General features: G+C 35.4%; 2 protein-coding genes across 2 annotated transcripts in view; both read left to right on the forward strand.

Annotated features, from left to right (window-relative positions):
* Positions 1–16507, forward strand: part of LOC123680671 (calcitonin gene-related peptide type 1 receptor-like) — a 169327-nt gene that overhangs the window by 30332 nt on the left and 122488 nt on the right. The window lies entirely within an intron of this gene.
* Positions 15456–15962, forward strand: LOC123680208. The gene has a single exon (XM_045617998.1). The coding sequence runs from the start codon at positions 15456–15458 to the stop codon at positions 15960–15962; it is 507 nt and encodes a 168-aa protein (XP_045473954.1).

Below are 16507 nucleotides of genomic sequence, written 5' to 3' on the forward strand. Positions count from 1 at the left end.
AAGTGCCGTGACGTCACAGACCAAAGACGTTCCGCGCTAAAATACGTAAACTTAAATAATCTATTTCTCAGTCATTTATTGATGGATTTTCAAATTTTTTTCACTGATTTATCAGTTTTGCTCTATATTTTAATTCTATCGTGTCAAATATAGTTTTATCAATATCACTAAACTACTCCATTATAGACTATAATTTCATTTCTAACGAAAAAATAAGAAAATCACTGTTGTGAATTCAGGAGCTATTGAGCTTTCGTTTATTATTAGTCAATTGCACTTTTGGAGACATGGCATTCACACAACACAAAACAGTCTGAATAATACAGCTATTGGTTTTAAAGTGCTTAACTGGCAATTCGAACATTGTGGAATTTCAAAGCCAGCTCCGAATACCTTTAGTTGGTTGTTGATGTTTATTGTTGATTATTTTATATTGATGATTTAGTATATTATTGACTGGTGCGGATATGCCTTGAGATTATTTTTGTGGATGTTTTAGTTGACTATCTGCTCATGCACCTGAGCTCAAGCGACGCAACTAGATAGACTACTTTGCCTCTTGTTAAGGACTTCGTAGTTATATTCACCTTGTCTAGCTTATTGTTAGAGACGTACGCATGTTGTAGTGTGATGTACATCTAGGAGAATGAACAGTTTAGAGTCTCGATCTTTTTTTTAGTTTTGCGTACTGCGACTGCAAAAATTTCACCATTCATTAGTACATTTTAACAATTTCAATGCATTGCTGAAGCGTGTATCGTTCCATATTTAGAAATGGCATAGTTTTTACTTGTGTTATCAAACGATGACAGCTGTCCAGAAAGCGCGTGGGCTATCCAAAATTAAATCTCTTACTGAAAAACCCTGTACTTTTTCCGATGCCCTCATCATAAAAACACATCTAGTGCTTAAACTTTTGTCTCCTAGGTTCGAGCCCATCGTTATGACATACATAGGCGTACAACTTTTGCTTCCGTCGTTTTTTTTCCGATATTCCGATATACTTTTTTGTAAAAAAACTGGTAATACATTTATCATTCAGAATATTGTCCATCGGTGGCCACTACTTTCTCCCATCTTTCGGCAGCGTATGGATTCCGCGTTGAAAACACTGACTGGTCATCTTTTGAAGCGATTCACGAGATGGCCGAGATATCCCCATGATTTTCTGCGCTTAAGATTATCCTATTAAACTCATTTCTCATCTCCAGTTCCGTCTTTGCCTTGAGAGCACCTGTTCACAAGCAAACAGCTGCCGTTCAACACCTCTCGGCTTGAAGTCGTACGGCACCCAACATCCTTGTTTCTGAATTATTCCCATGACTTTCAGGCGTTTTGAAATTGCATCACTCTCAATGGTCCTGTCAATTCTTGTTGCGTTTGATAAGAATCTTAATCAAGTAATGCGTCTAATTCTGCATCTTAGAAAACCTTTACTCTTCCACCACCATGCTTGTCTTCGACGTCAAAATCACCCTTCTTGAAGCGTTGAAACCACCCTCGACACGTTCTTTCATTAATAGTGGCCTCACCATAGGTATTTGAGAGCATTCGATGAACCTCAGCCGCAGATTTCTTTATATTAAAGCGGAAAATAAAAACCTCCCGCAAATGACGAGAACATGGCTCGTAAGCTGATATGTTTAATAGAGGATAACTTCATGATGCAGGCACAAATCGACTGAAATTTCGATGGCGTTATCTTCACAAATACCTAAGCTTATTGTATGACATCTATGATCTATTTATTTCGACTATCACTTACCGCTGCAGCAAAACGGCGGAAGCAAAGTTATAGTAGGTGTTTTAGCCCTTTTTGAATTATTATAATGTTAAGTTTTGGCAACGTCGCGGATTCTGGGAAATCGAGACGTATGTTTTGTCAGATTAAGAAATGAGATGTATCGGTTGTCGGAAAGAATAGTTAAAGGTTGTTAGTATAAAGTTTTCGGTGTTTATTATAACGGTTTTTGGTTTAATTAACGGACATTTTAAATATATTAGGATTACAGTTCATTAGAAGGTCAGTTTGCATTGCAGTCCCATTTTGTTCCATTTCAATCCTTATACCCTGTTCCTTTACATCCTTATACAGTGCGGTGCTGTGTGGGAGCAGAGAGCAGTTTATATTGGTAAGATTATTATAACATCATTTTATTGGTTCAAATATAGGGAAAATGCAACAGTAGTTATACATCTAATATTTTTTATTTTGTCAGCCGCTTCTCTTGTAATTTGAAATATTCTACGAATGAAAGTTTTCAGTTTTCCATTAGTTTGTGAAAAAAATCCAATTAGCTGTAATTAATTCCAGATTTATGCTGGAAATCATGATCTATCATGGACCAACTTTACTTTCCTACAAAATTGAGTTTCTTTCCGACGTTTCTTTATGAAACACATGTTGACATACTAACATCTACAAATCAAAATAAAGTGATTGATTACTTTTCCCCCATCTCTTCTATCAAATCCCCAATAACAATCTCCATGAAAAGAGGAAAATGAAATGTTTTTGGCTTATTGGGAAGCATACATCATCTTTTCATCCAAGAGTTTCAACGACAGGTGTTATTCTAGTCAGGATTCAGCGAACGATGAATTGAAAAATAGCGTTGTCCTATTTTCTGTAGGGACGATACTGCAGTAGTCAATGAGACGTTTTCGGAATGATGGCATTCTCTACTCAACAGCGTTCCCTATTAGCATTCTCTGTTTGGTTTGGCCTGCAGAATGAGATGAAAGAAAATTTTAAATAATCAATAAATTAGCATTTGAAAGGTTCGGGGAAAAGAAACGAATATAGAGTACCTATAATGGAAGCTGTTTCCATTCAAACCCGAAAAATGCAACCTCATCTAAAATTAAAACGAAAAATTCGAAAATTTCATTAGTTAAGTTGAATTTTATCAACAATCAAAATGGCGGAATATATTGACTATCTTGGTTTCTACTCCAAAACACAACTAGAGATTGTTTTAAATTCATGAGTATAAATAATATGTATTTACATTAACAGTACATCAGTTAGTGTAGATAGAGTAATACAAAAAATTATCAACTGTATGTAGATGTAATCTACAGTATTAGCGGAGGGAATGTAAACGGGGCATCATACGTTTCAACGTATGATACAACAGCACAAATAAAAACCTCAGCAAAAAATCTGTCCCCCCTCATAGGTGCAGTGACTGGTTTGTGTATTTGTTTACAAAATAAGCTGATATATTTATATTGAAAGGCTTCCTCTTCATCCAAATAAAATCTTCTCCATCCTTTCTCTTCGCCAACGTTTGATGACTTCATTCTGAAAACAAAAAAAAAACCACAAAGGAGTAATAAATATTAGTTTCCACCATCTTGAAGTTAGCGATCGATTCTAAAAAAAAATATGAAACTGAATGGATAGCTTGTAAACCACCATGAAATTTATAAATTGGACAAGTATTCACCAAGTGGTCAATACTTTCTTCTACATCACACTCACTATCAATAGAATGCCATTTGAAGAGCATACTATTACAACGATCATTGCCAGTCCTAAGTTGATTTTAAATACACCAAATTTTCCTAGGAAGATTGAAACTTAGAACTTCCTCTGAAGGATCAACGATTAGACTATTGTTGAAGACATTACAAGAACTCCATTCCGAACGCCAAATTTCCTTGTCGCTTTCATTAGATTGAAGGAAGGTATTAATCCATAAAGGTTTGCGTAGCTTTAATCAGGCAGTTCTAGTATCTGGGAGGTAAGATACAATTGGAAATAAGTTCGGGTAGAAATGAAATTTTTCCCAAGATTTCTTGACTGAGACCTGTCTACAAATATGAGGCGGAAGTGTAGGTGATAGCACTGGTATCCAATGTAAAGGTGTAGATTCAATAGTTCAACCGATAATTCTCATAAAAACATTGAGCTGTGCATCAATTTGAGAACATGAGCACTTTTGAACCAAACAGAACAACAGTTCTCAGCACCAGAAAAAACCAAGACCAAAGCTGCCGTATGAAGAGTGCTGACATCAGCACTCCATTAAAAACCACCTAATTTTTGAAGGACATTATTCCTCGACTTCAATTTCAAAGTAAATTTTCCAAGTGGACCTCTAAATTGAATGAGGAATTAAGTTCAACTCCAAGATATTTGGGAGTATAATTATAATTCAAGACGGAATTATTGACGCCCCAGTTTTCACACTCATTTTCACCTTCCTCATTCGATTCAACTCAATCAATATTGTACACACAAATTCACCCATTATCAGTTTTCACAGTAGATTATTCTGACAGCTATTGAATTCACTAATTGCAATGCTTTTCGATAGGAAGTACACAATGGGGAACCTCGAAAGGCATCATATCTTCGACACTAATAATTGCCATCGATTTCTAGGGTTTTTCTTCCATCCATTCAATCTTCGTCTCCGTCAGTTTTTAACGCTATCAGCAAAAATAACTCAACTATGAGCCGACATCCTATCACATGATGGAATATAAAAGTTTTTTACCAGATTATTACCCTCATTACCCAAGCTATTCAATGGCTCAATTTGGACACTAGATTTTTCAGCTAGTGCACATTTGTTTGTTCCAGTTATAAGCAAAGTTCGCTGAAAGTGGAGTTATCTGCGATGCCATTGACTTGGAAGTATTGCTGAATCTTCCTTTTACAGGAATGGGAAAACAAGAAGACGCGGAACGATTGAATGATATATCTCTGTTTTTTTAGAGTTCGTGTAGGTGGACCAAGGTTTTTCGAAAGAGTTGGGAACAGGACTGGCCTTAACGGTGTTGATAGTTTGTTCAGCTTATAATTCCACTATTTCAACGATGCAACGGTTGATTGAGGAGTTCGAACTTTAAATAAGTTATTCAAAGGATGATCCAAAACTAAGGAAGTTAGGAATTGCCGACATTGTTAGGAGTTACCTTAATTTTTATGGGTGCATAGTTAACTGAACAATTGACATAAGGTGTAACAAAGGAGATGTTACATATTTTATATGCTCAATGAGATATGAAAAATATTCTTGAATATATTCTGTACTATTTCATTGCTCTTCAGCGAGGGGCGAAAAGGTACCTCGAATTTGTATAATGACTTGGGGAGGGTAATCGAAAAAAAAAATTTGACGACAACGTTTACTCATTTCTGTAATGTGAGGAATGAAGGTTTGATAATGAAGTCGTAATTAATAAAAAATTAATAGTATTTTTTTGATTACCGATTCGATTGTTCTTACCGTATACACGGTGTTCATAAATTGGAGGTACGAAGAAAAATGAGAGATTCCTCGAATAATTTTAAGAATAAAATGACATATTCATGGGCCCCTAGAACGCTTTGTTTTCGAGATACAGGGTGTTTATTGTAGTCCTACTTTTTGGTAATGCTTACAACAGTTTATCGAATCTTTATCAATTTTCTCTACTGATTGGGTAAATGAGTACCAAAACTCATAATTTTCATCACAGCTTACTGGATCTTAAAATAATTCGAATTTTCCTGAGGAGTACTGAAGAATTGTTTGACAAGAACCGACAAGAAACCAAAAAGTGTAGTACTGGACCAGATTTTTTTTACAATTTTTTTAAACTACCAGTGTTTCACCAAAAAAAGTTTCTGATGAAAAGAAGCGGACACTTTTCCAGAAAAAATAGGACCCTGTAGATTTGCATTCAAAATTAGCATATCACATGATGAAAACTTTATATCTATACCAAATTTAAATTGAATATCTCGTGAAGAGAAGGTGCTATGAGAAAAAAACTTGAACTTTTAATCTGTACCTCGAAAACAAATACTTTGCGGACCATATGTTATGGGACTTTATTTCCTAAAAAAATCCGAGGAATCTGTTATTTTCGTTTGTAACTCCAATTTAGGAACACCTTTTATAGTCAATTCAAAACTGATGTCTTCACAAATGAATTGCAATTTGAATGATACAATTTTTCGGGGCGAATAACTCAGTTCAGTTCTGATAACTGTAGAATTAAAATTTTGTGACGAAAATGATACAAAAAACCGAAAACACCGGGTAAGTGTATATCGATGACGAATGCAAAAATCACTGATCGCAAAACAAGGGGTACGCCGACAAAGCGGGTAGATAAAGGAAAATAATAAATCTCGGACATAGACGTGCTCGTAGACAATGAAAGTAATCATCTTGAAAGCGTCAATAAACTCATAAATCGTAAAAAAGTCCGATTTTTTGCTGCCCTGTCAATTTTAAAGAAGAGTTAAAAGATTATTGGTTCATATTATGGAAAAATTTTCGTTATTCGTTTTTGAGAGAATTCGGAAATTTTATATTTTGGAAATCTTGGGGTGGAGGATAATTACCCCCAGTAACCCCCATTTTCTACGCCCTTGAATAAACACGTGGTCATCTAGAGCTCTTAAGAATGAAATAAGACTCAGATAAGAATTTCCAAAAATGAAGAAAATTATATATTTTATATTTATATATACTATATATTTACAGCTATTCACAAGGGTGTGTTTGTTTCTGTTAAAGTTTTAACACTAACTAAACTTGACGATAGTGTTAGTAAGTTAATATTAATTTTATCCTATATACTTCAACATGAGGATAACCATCGATCCTGACTGACTCAATCTACATATTTCTGATCACGTTTTCATTCTCAAAATCTTACGAATACCGACATAGGTATACAGGTTCCTCCCTGTAAAGCAAAAGAAAGTTGGGGACTTTGCAAGAATAATAAAGGCCTAAGGGGTCGATCCTAGTAAATCTCCTGAAGTGGAATTCAGATATATAGCTCCGAAGGATATAATGGAACCAATAACCGATAAATTTTTGAGGATTCTCTCATTTATTACTTTATGGTCTACTAAAATGTTGGAAAATATTGTGTACCAATATTATTTTTTATGTTTATCTTCATTTTTATGATGATTTGATACGAGTATTCGAGTGTTAGATCATATAAAGGAACAATCGAGATATTCAATTCATACGATGTTTGGTTAGGTCATGAATTTTTCTTATTACTTCAATCATATCTTATTAGTATTTAATATGCAATGCAAACATTCCTTTGGAGGGGGAGTAAGGAAAATGTGTTGTGAAGGCATGTTCTTCTTACATGTAAACGGCACTAGATCAGGCAACAATCAATGCAATTCAAGTATTTATCTAGAATTCAAAGATATTATTCAAAAAGCACTGGCGCAAAGTAAGGAGGTTTTGAGCACTGGTTCAATCGAGAAAAAATTCGTTAGATAAACATAGATTATTTCGTTATTCAAAAGATATATACATCTTGAACCTTAAGGTGCCTCATTCGCTTCACTCTGATGGCCTATTGAAAGTTTGTCTAATCATTAAATCATCACGTTTACTCTAGTCATATTATTACTTAAGTCGATTAATTATTCAATTAGATACAAAACACTTCATTTCAATTAATGATAATGGGTATTACATGTTTATAATTTTTGTGGAAATGATAGACCTGCTTTTTACTTTCATTTTGAACATATGATTTAATAAACGATACAGTGATGCCCTTGTTTTACCTCTCTAGTTGAAATGCTACCAACGCAGGATAAACGAGTATATAAGACGCGGAGCAGAGAATTATAAAGGGTGTTTTTTTTTAGAGCTATAGAACTTTAAATTGCAATAAAACAACGATGGATTAGTCGATTGACATGAATTTTATTAATCCGCAAGATAATATTATGGCATTACCTTTTGAATATGATTTCTGGCATGTGACCGCCACGGCTGGCTCGGATATAGTCCAATCTGGACGTCCAATTTTCGAGGACTTCTTCCAACATTTGTGGCCGTATATCGGCAATAACACGGCGAATTTTGTCTTCCGAATGGTCAAGGGTTTGTGGCTTATCCGCATAGACCAATAACTTCACATAGCCCCACAGAAAGTAGTCTAGAGGTGTTAAATCACGAGATCTTGGAGACCAATTCACAGGTCCAAAACGTGAAGTTAGGCGGTCACCAAACGTGTCTTTCAATAAATCGATTGTGGCACGAGCTGTGTGATATGTTGCGCCGTCTTGTTGGAACCACAGCTCCTGGACATCATGGTTCTTCAATTCAGGAATGAAAAAGTTAGTAATCATGGCTCTATACCGATCACCATTGACTGTAACGTTCTGTCCATCATCGTTTTTGAAGAAGTACGGACCAATGATTCCACCAGCCCATAAAGCGCACTAAACAGTCAGTTTTTCTGGATGTAACGCTGTTTTGACATACACTTGAGGATTAGCTTCACTTCAAAGGCGGCAGTTTTGTTTGTTGACGTAGCCATTCAACCAGAAGTGCGCTTCATCGCTAATGGATGTAGTGCGCGATACGTATTCCGCACAGAACCATTATTTTCAAAATGAAATTGCACTATTTGCAAGCATTGTTTAGGCGTGAGTCTATTCATGATGCATTGCCAAACCAAACTGAGGATAAATCACTTGACAGCTGTTAAATCGGTCGCCATCTTGAACAGTAATGCCAACTTAAAATTATATACTTCGAAAAAAACACCCTTTAGAAAAGCCTTTACCTAAAAAGTACCTACAATTCAATACAAATGGGCAATAAAACAATAATACGGTTATATTTCTTCCAAGGAACTTTAGAGAGGCTTGTGTTGAAGGAACAGGCAAATCAAAAGTAACCTTGACAGGAAATGAGGAAATGAAGAAGAATTTCAAATTTCCATGGAAGTGCAGTGGTTAGTTAGCTCAGCTCAATCGATCAGGAAAGACATTTTCTGATTTTCTGAAACTTCCTTCATTTTCTCTGTTAAATTTATTATTGACAGTGTATTCATTACCGTGGAGGCTTAAGGATATAGTAAGAAAGCCTACAAAGGTCTTTACAGGTGCGCCTTACTAGTACAAACTCTGAGCACAAGAAAGTCGAAATCTGCTGTTGCTAATCATTTCAAAACTTATACATATTGAATTATTCCTAATAGCCCTATGCTGAATTCAATGAACTCCCTTATTTCATAATCTATCGGTGAAAACTGTACCTACCTAGTGTGCACACTATTATGCCAACGAATTTCCATACCGTTGCTTCTATGAATTTCAATTATTTTAGATAAATTTGTTCAAAAAAATTAAACTGACATGAAGCCAGCGGCTTTTGAGGGGTGGTTTATTCATGAGCTTATTACGTCTCTAGAGACCAAAGAACTGTATACCCAAATATACAGGGTGTTCATGAATTGGTGGTAGAAACGAGATTCTCCAGATCATTTCAAGAAAAAAAAATAGCCTACAAACACATTGTTTTCGAGATACAGGGTGTTGAAGTTTGAATTTTTCCAAATTTTACAAGATATTCAACTCAAGTCTGCCATGCATTTCCCAATTTAAAGTTGTCATCATGTGATATACTCATTTCTAATGCAAATCTACAGGGTGATATTTTTTGTGAACAGTACGCGCTTCTTTCCTCCAGATTTTTTTTGGCAGACCACTGGTAGTTCAATCATCACAAAAAACTAGGACTAAAAAAAACAACCTGTATCTCAAAATCAAAGCGTTTGCGCGTCCATGTTTGTTGAACCTTTTTATCTTAAAATTATCAAAGGAATCTTTCATTTAATCGGCCTCATCGAATCTAACCTCATTTTTGAGACTATTCTTGGTGGAAAATTCGAAAATAACAGACTTCTTGACGAGATGATGAAGCGATCTATTCAGGGAACGACTTCACAAAAAAAGTAGACAGCTTTTTTTACACGATTAACACCCCAAAAGTAAACTGTTTACTCCCAGATTCAATCTACTGGTTTTTCCGGATATTGCTTCAGATCTAATCGAGTGAAATCTCGCTTGTTATTTTGTTATTCTGAGAACCATCTCATCATTCCCTCATGTTGTCTAAGCCAACACAGATAAGCAAAAAACTTTGTATTTTCAACATAATTGCTTGGTTACCTCAAACCTTAGGATCGAGATTTCTTTTTTCGCCAATATCATCATAAATTCAAACGGGCTACCCAAGTCGGGAAAAAACCAAATAATAGACATCGAAACAACCGTCTATAAACTTTAATAAGCAGAGCCCACAACTTCTGATACACGTTGGACTAGTGAGCGTTTTCGAACGTATTGGAAATAAGATAGCCAGTGGAAGTTCATTGATTTCTATTAGAGACAGACAAGAAGGAGAATACGGGGTGAATCTACCCCTTGAAAAAATAAAATATATTTTGAGAGTTGGGATCTTATCCTCTTTCTGTGTGAAGTGACCACCGTCTGATAGAATACCCACATTAAAAGCGATGTTTCCGTATTCATTTATCGTTCTATTCTCTATGATTTAGTGTTGTGCCAATGGTAAATGTCATCGTATATACAGGGTGATTTATTAGATAATCTACGAACTTTGCCATATGAAAGATCATGTAATTTTCACAAAAAACATTATGGGAACATATGTCCAATTTCAATTATTCATGGAAATAAATAGTGTTGGGTTTACGTCACAATGTTACCTTGGGTTCTGAATTAGTGGATTTTTAAGGACTCAAGGGTTGTGACTGAAAGGCAGATCACGTGTTAATGCACTTTATTTCTAAAATAACAAGTATATATAACATGATTCTAGTGATGTCATGACCAACGTAAATATGATAACAATCGATTTAATAAGGCGAAATTAATTCTACAGGTAACTTGGTATTTCTCTGGTCAACGAACTTCGAAACTGAAATGGAAATGCTGATTTTATAAACAATTTGAAGACACACATCCTTCAATCTACTCTTGATTGAGAAATATGAATACCTTCTGAAATTATTTTGTGTGAATATTATTAGAAAATTACGAGGAAAATTATGATATAATTAAATATTTTCTGTACCTACGTTTCGTACAAATGGCTTCAAAAGTTTTTTTTCATGTCTATTGATATGATTCATCAATAATGAAAAAGTATGCTCAGAAACAAGCGTAATAGTATATTGTGAGTAAAGTTCAACTTTTCTCACGAGTGTGAAGATAAAGGACTTTCTCCACATGTTGCACACTATACTTTTGCTACACCTAAACAAATTTCAATAACCCTAGTGATCTAACTGATGCAATTCAAAATGGCCTTTGTTGACAGTGACTATGCATTTTTTGCGTTTCCATAGAAACGACTTTTCAAATCCCAATTTTATTTGTCTATCAAACTTGGTGTGAGCAAAATTCAAAAACATACAGACAATCTGATGAAATGATCGGTTCGGAGAACAAATACTCAAAACATGATATACAGGGTGGCCATTTGAAAACGAAACAGACGAGATTACAGACGAAATAAAGTTTTTCGATAGAAATGCTCGGACAGGTCGATTTCTGTTTCGAGGGGGACAACTTGAGATGTAGGTTACGGACGCATAGCGCTTCAACCCTTTCTGCTACAACCCCCACCCCCAATTTTTGAATAGGGAAGATGGGGTGAGTGATACCTCAATTTAAAGGTATTTTATACTGATTTCAGCACAGTAATTGTTTTTTCATTTTATGCATTAGTTCTCGAAATATTCATGCGTTAGTTAGTTAGGAAGGAAGCCACAGTCATGGTTGTTTTGAAGCTCAAAATGTGTATTTTTCACAAAACACTACAAGTGCCATGAAAACACTACTTCATTTTCAAATACTTAGTTGAGAATATTTCGAGAACTAATGCATAAAATGAAAAAACAATTACTGTGCTGAAATCAGTATAAAAATACCTTTCAAATGAGGTATCACTCACCCCATCTTCCCCATTCAAAATTTGGGGGTGAGGGTTGTAGTAGCAAGGGTTGAAGCGCTATGCGTCCGTAACCCCTCGAAACAGAAATCGACCTGTCCGAGCATTTCTATCGAAAAACTTTATTTCGTCTGTAATCTCGTCTGTTTCATTTTCAAATGGCCACCCTGTATAATTCGAATTGGAATCTCAGGAGAATTTCATTAAATTTTCTCGATAACTCAAATATGAACTCGTCCAGAGCATATTTACAGGATCTCATGTTTCATAATTGATGAAGCATGAGAGTGATTAGAGAATCGTCGAGTTGAAAAACATTGTAAATTTATTAAAACGAAATTAAATCATGTGTTATTGAATACCAAAATCTCTGGATTCAAACTCAGTGAATTCTGAAATTTCGTTTTCAGTTGATAGTTATTTGATTCCTTAATATTTCAAGGAATTCACGTTTTCGATAGAAAATATTTCCTACAATCTATTTGTAGGAAATATTTTCTATCGAAAACGTGAACTTAAAATATTTTTAGAGAACAGGCACAGCTTTGTATTCAGTTGAATGCGCATAATGTAAGAAATTTTATGTTTTTTGAATTACCCAATGTATTCTCATATTTCAAACGATTGCACTATAGATATTATTTTCTAATTTTTGTCTTTGAAAAAATCTCACTTTCGGATGAAATATTTCCAGATGGAGAATGAAACGAAATAAGATGAAAAACCAGTTTTGAATTCATATTCTCGATTCAAATAAAACGACTCCGATTTTGAAAATGAGATTATGTTCCTGTGTTACAAGTATATGTTTGGAACAGATCTTCATTCAAAATCGAAGTGTCAAATTTTTGAATTATATAAATCTGTAATTAATGCACTTCATAGTGTAAATGTAATTGTACATGAGTAGGTTGATGAAGCAAGTGTTTTATGAAGAGATTACGATTAGAACTGAATGGATTGCGTACTTGAGTCAACAAGACACGTCAACTGAAATGAACGTCTATCTGTAACATCGTTCAAGGTATTCTATTTAGGGAATCTCATAGAAAGCACCATGGATTAGTCTGAAGGTAGGCCTGAAAGGCTTGTCAAATTCAATTCAGAATTTCCTTCGTTTATTGGGAATCTGCTGAAAAAAAGCGTCTAAAAAATATCGCGAATTCAGTGAATTTCATCTTTATCGGCTGAATTTCTCATACCCACTGAATATACAGGGTGACTCATTTTTGAAGATTCATTGAAATAACTCTTTGAGAATAGCCTGGATCAAATAATGTTTCAAATGCAACTTTCTCAGTTTTAGGGGATATCGAATACAGATATTCAATGTGACCTTGGAGTTTGATATCAAGGTCAAGTAGATTTGTTGAATAGGAAATATACATTTTTCTTTGAAGAATATTAGTCTTCTTGAAAAACTCAAAACACTTCAGTTTTTTCTATTAAATTAATTTTCTTCGGAAGTATGAAGTGTGCCATGATGGAATACTTCAAAATTATTTCTCACACAATCATTGGTTTTGTATTCTATATTCATATTCAACAATAAAACTAGTTTGTTTTTTTATTTTTTCTTGCGAACGCAAGTATGAGTTAACACTACAATAAGAAAAGCTCACAGCATGCCGAATTTTGGAATTGTTACCACTCTATACTGATGCATTAATACCTAATTGTCAATTTCAGATTGTACGTAATTTGAGATAATCTTTTTAAGTAGGAATTACTTTCTTCTATTCGGTTATTACTCATTTTTATTTTTTTCGTTAATTGATGCTGTCTGAAGCTTTGCACTGAGGGTAGAACTTACTTCTTAAAATATGCTCAGTAGTTTGAGTGTAACATATCTTCATCATAACCATTCTAAGCATAAAACAACGTTTCAACATGGCGTCGAAAATTGTAATGCTGTAAAATAACTTGATAATGTCTCTCGTTGTATTGCGACCGTTTGTCTTTCAATGCTAGGCGAAAACGTATTAATTGCGTTCGATAACGAACGCCTGTGATTGTTTCAATCGGTTTAAACAACTCATACTATACTATGCCGAGCTGGTTCCACCAAATACTGAGGATGACCTTTGAACCGTGAATATTCGGTTTGACCGTCGACGTGGAAGCACTGCCGGGATATATCTGCAGTCACAATTCGATGCAGCACTAACAATGTTGAAGATCAGAACTTTTGCTACTTCGGAATCTTATTATGTGACGCATTTCCTCTCACATTGATAATTTTTCAGTGAGTGCTTGCATTCTGCAGAAACTGAAATATTCTGTTTTCCATTAAATTCGATATTTGGTCTCAAAAATTCGAAGATTGTATTCTCGATCTAGAAGGATCAATGTGTAAAGCAGTAAATCTAGTTTCAAATTAAATGTAAATAACCCTTATAGTTTCCAGGGAAAGCTCTGGAAGGATGTCGATGGAAAGCGAACGTACCGATGTTCCTTTATTCGATTATTGGATTCTATACATTCCAAAACGTGAAATGGAAATTTCAGGATGTGGGACTGAATATTCTTCTTTGGGAAATTCCAATAATGTTGTAGTGTAATGATAAAGCGAAATCGCTACAAATTTTATTAAACAATTCATTATTTCTTCTAATGTACAAAAACTGGAAAACTATAAAACTTAAATAGCAGGCCAATTGAAAAGTCCCCGGTCTACCACATAGTGAAACACATTTTTTTGGCCTTCGAGGGCGATACAGCGATTATAGCGATCTTCTAACTTTTCGATACCATTTTTGTAGTACGATTTGTCATTCGCTTCAAAATAGGCCTCAGTTTCGGCGATTACTTCTTCATTGGCGCCAAATTTCTTTCCAGCGATCATTCTTTTGAAGTCTGAGAACAGGAAAAAGTCGCTGGGGGCCAGATCTGGCGAAGACGGTGGATGCAGAAGCAATTCGAAGCCGAATTCATGCAATTTTGCCATGATTTTCAATGATTTGTGACACGGCGCATTGTCTTGATGAAACTGCGCCTTTTTTTATTCAAATGGAGCCGTTTTTTAACAATTTCATGCTTCAAACGATCCAAGGACTCTATATAATAATCGCTGTTGATGCTCTGACCCTTTTGGAGGTAAACAATGAATATTATACCTTTCGAATCCCAGAATACTGATGCCATAACATAACCTTGCCAGCTGACTGTTGTGTTTTTCCTCGCTTTGGATTAGGTTCATTGTGTGCAGTCCACTCAGCTGTCGATTGGACTCCGGAGTGAGTTGGTGGAGCCATATTTCATCCATTGTCACATATCGACGCAAAATTCAGGTTTATTGCACTTGAACAGCTTCAAACACTGCTCAGAATCATTAACACGTTGTTGCTTTCGATGGATTTTGAGCTCGCGGGGTACCCATTTCGCACACAGCTTTCTCATGTATAAATATTCATGAATGATATGATGTACACGTTCAGATGACATCTTGACAATGTCTGCTATCTCGATATGCGTTCGCCGTCTTCGGTGCTCATTTCACCATGTTTAAACTTAGCATACCAATCAATGATGCTTGATTTTCCTGGTGCAGACCCCGGAAACTCTTCATCAAGCTAAGATTTTCCATTCAAAAAGTAATATTTTATCAGCACACGAATTCTTTTTTTTCATATTCTTTCAAATAACAAAAGTAGCTACACATGCAATGTTGTGGAAGATCGACCAGTTGAACAGGTGATGGCAGTCGAATACTTGGGAGTACGAATAACATCCAACCAGGACAGAAACAGGGAAACTAGAGAACAGACCAGCAAGGCGGCAAGGATATCGGGTGCACTAAGAGATATCATATGGAATAACAGGCACATGCGTATGGAAACTAAAATTAGAATATATAAAAGTGTTATAAGACCAATAATGACATACGGGATAGAAACAAGAGCTGACAATCAAGTGACCAAGAACGCACTTCGAACAGCCGAGATGAAAATACTGAGAAACGCCCTGGGGTTCACCCTACGAGACAGAAAGAGAAATGAAGAGATTCGGAACATATGCGGAGTCCAAGATATAGTACGTTGGGGTCGAAACAGAAGGAGACTATGGAATTCCCACGTGGACAGGATGAACGAGGAAAGAATCGCGAAGATTGCGAGGGACGGAACACCAGGAACAAGACGACCGATAGGAAGACCTCCAAAAAGATGGAGAGATTCGTGGACGTCGATTTCGCAGGAAGGTTAAACACAAGCCCAAGGCTTAAAATACGAAGAAGAAGAAGACATGCAATACGCAATATCGCACAAACTAATGGTCGGACTGCAGTCAAATTTTGACACGTATCGTTTGAAGGTTGGTACTAACTAAAAATTATATGGATTTTATATTAGCACCGCGATCTGTGCATCAGAACGGGGACTTATCATTTGGCCTAATATCTTATTGTCAGAACAAAAATTCGTCTTTGCTTTCAACATAGGTTTCAACCTCGGTAACAATTCTTTCATTAGAGCCAAATTCATAGTCAGCATATCGTCAGCTAAGAGTGTAAATCTGCTATGTCCATAATGAACAATTTCACAGGAGATCAAAAAAACCGTACAGTACAGTGTTATAATAATAATCTGAAACATTCAAACATAAATATTTGGGCTTTCAAGCCTTTGTGTCTCACAAAGGAATGCCTAAATACCCGTTGTTCCTATATCAACCTTCGACCCAACTGGAACTAAATTCATGATAAGGAATTTGCCTTAATTAAATCTACTCCAAAAGAACAGATTCATTCT

The sequence above is a fragment of the Harmonia axyridis genome, chromosome 5 (assembly GCF_914767665.1).
Source record: "Harmonia axyridis chromosome 5, icHarAxyr1.1, whole genome shotgun sequence".
NCBI classification, from domain to species: domain Eukaryota; kingdom Metazoa; phylum Arthropoda; class Insecta; order Coleoptera; family Coccinellidae; genus Harmonia; species Harmonia axyridis.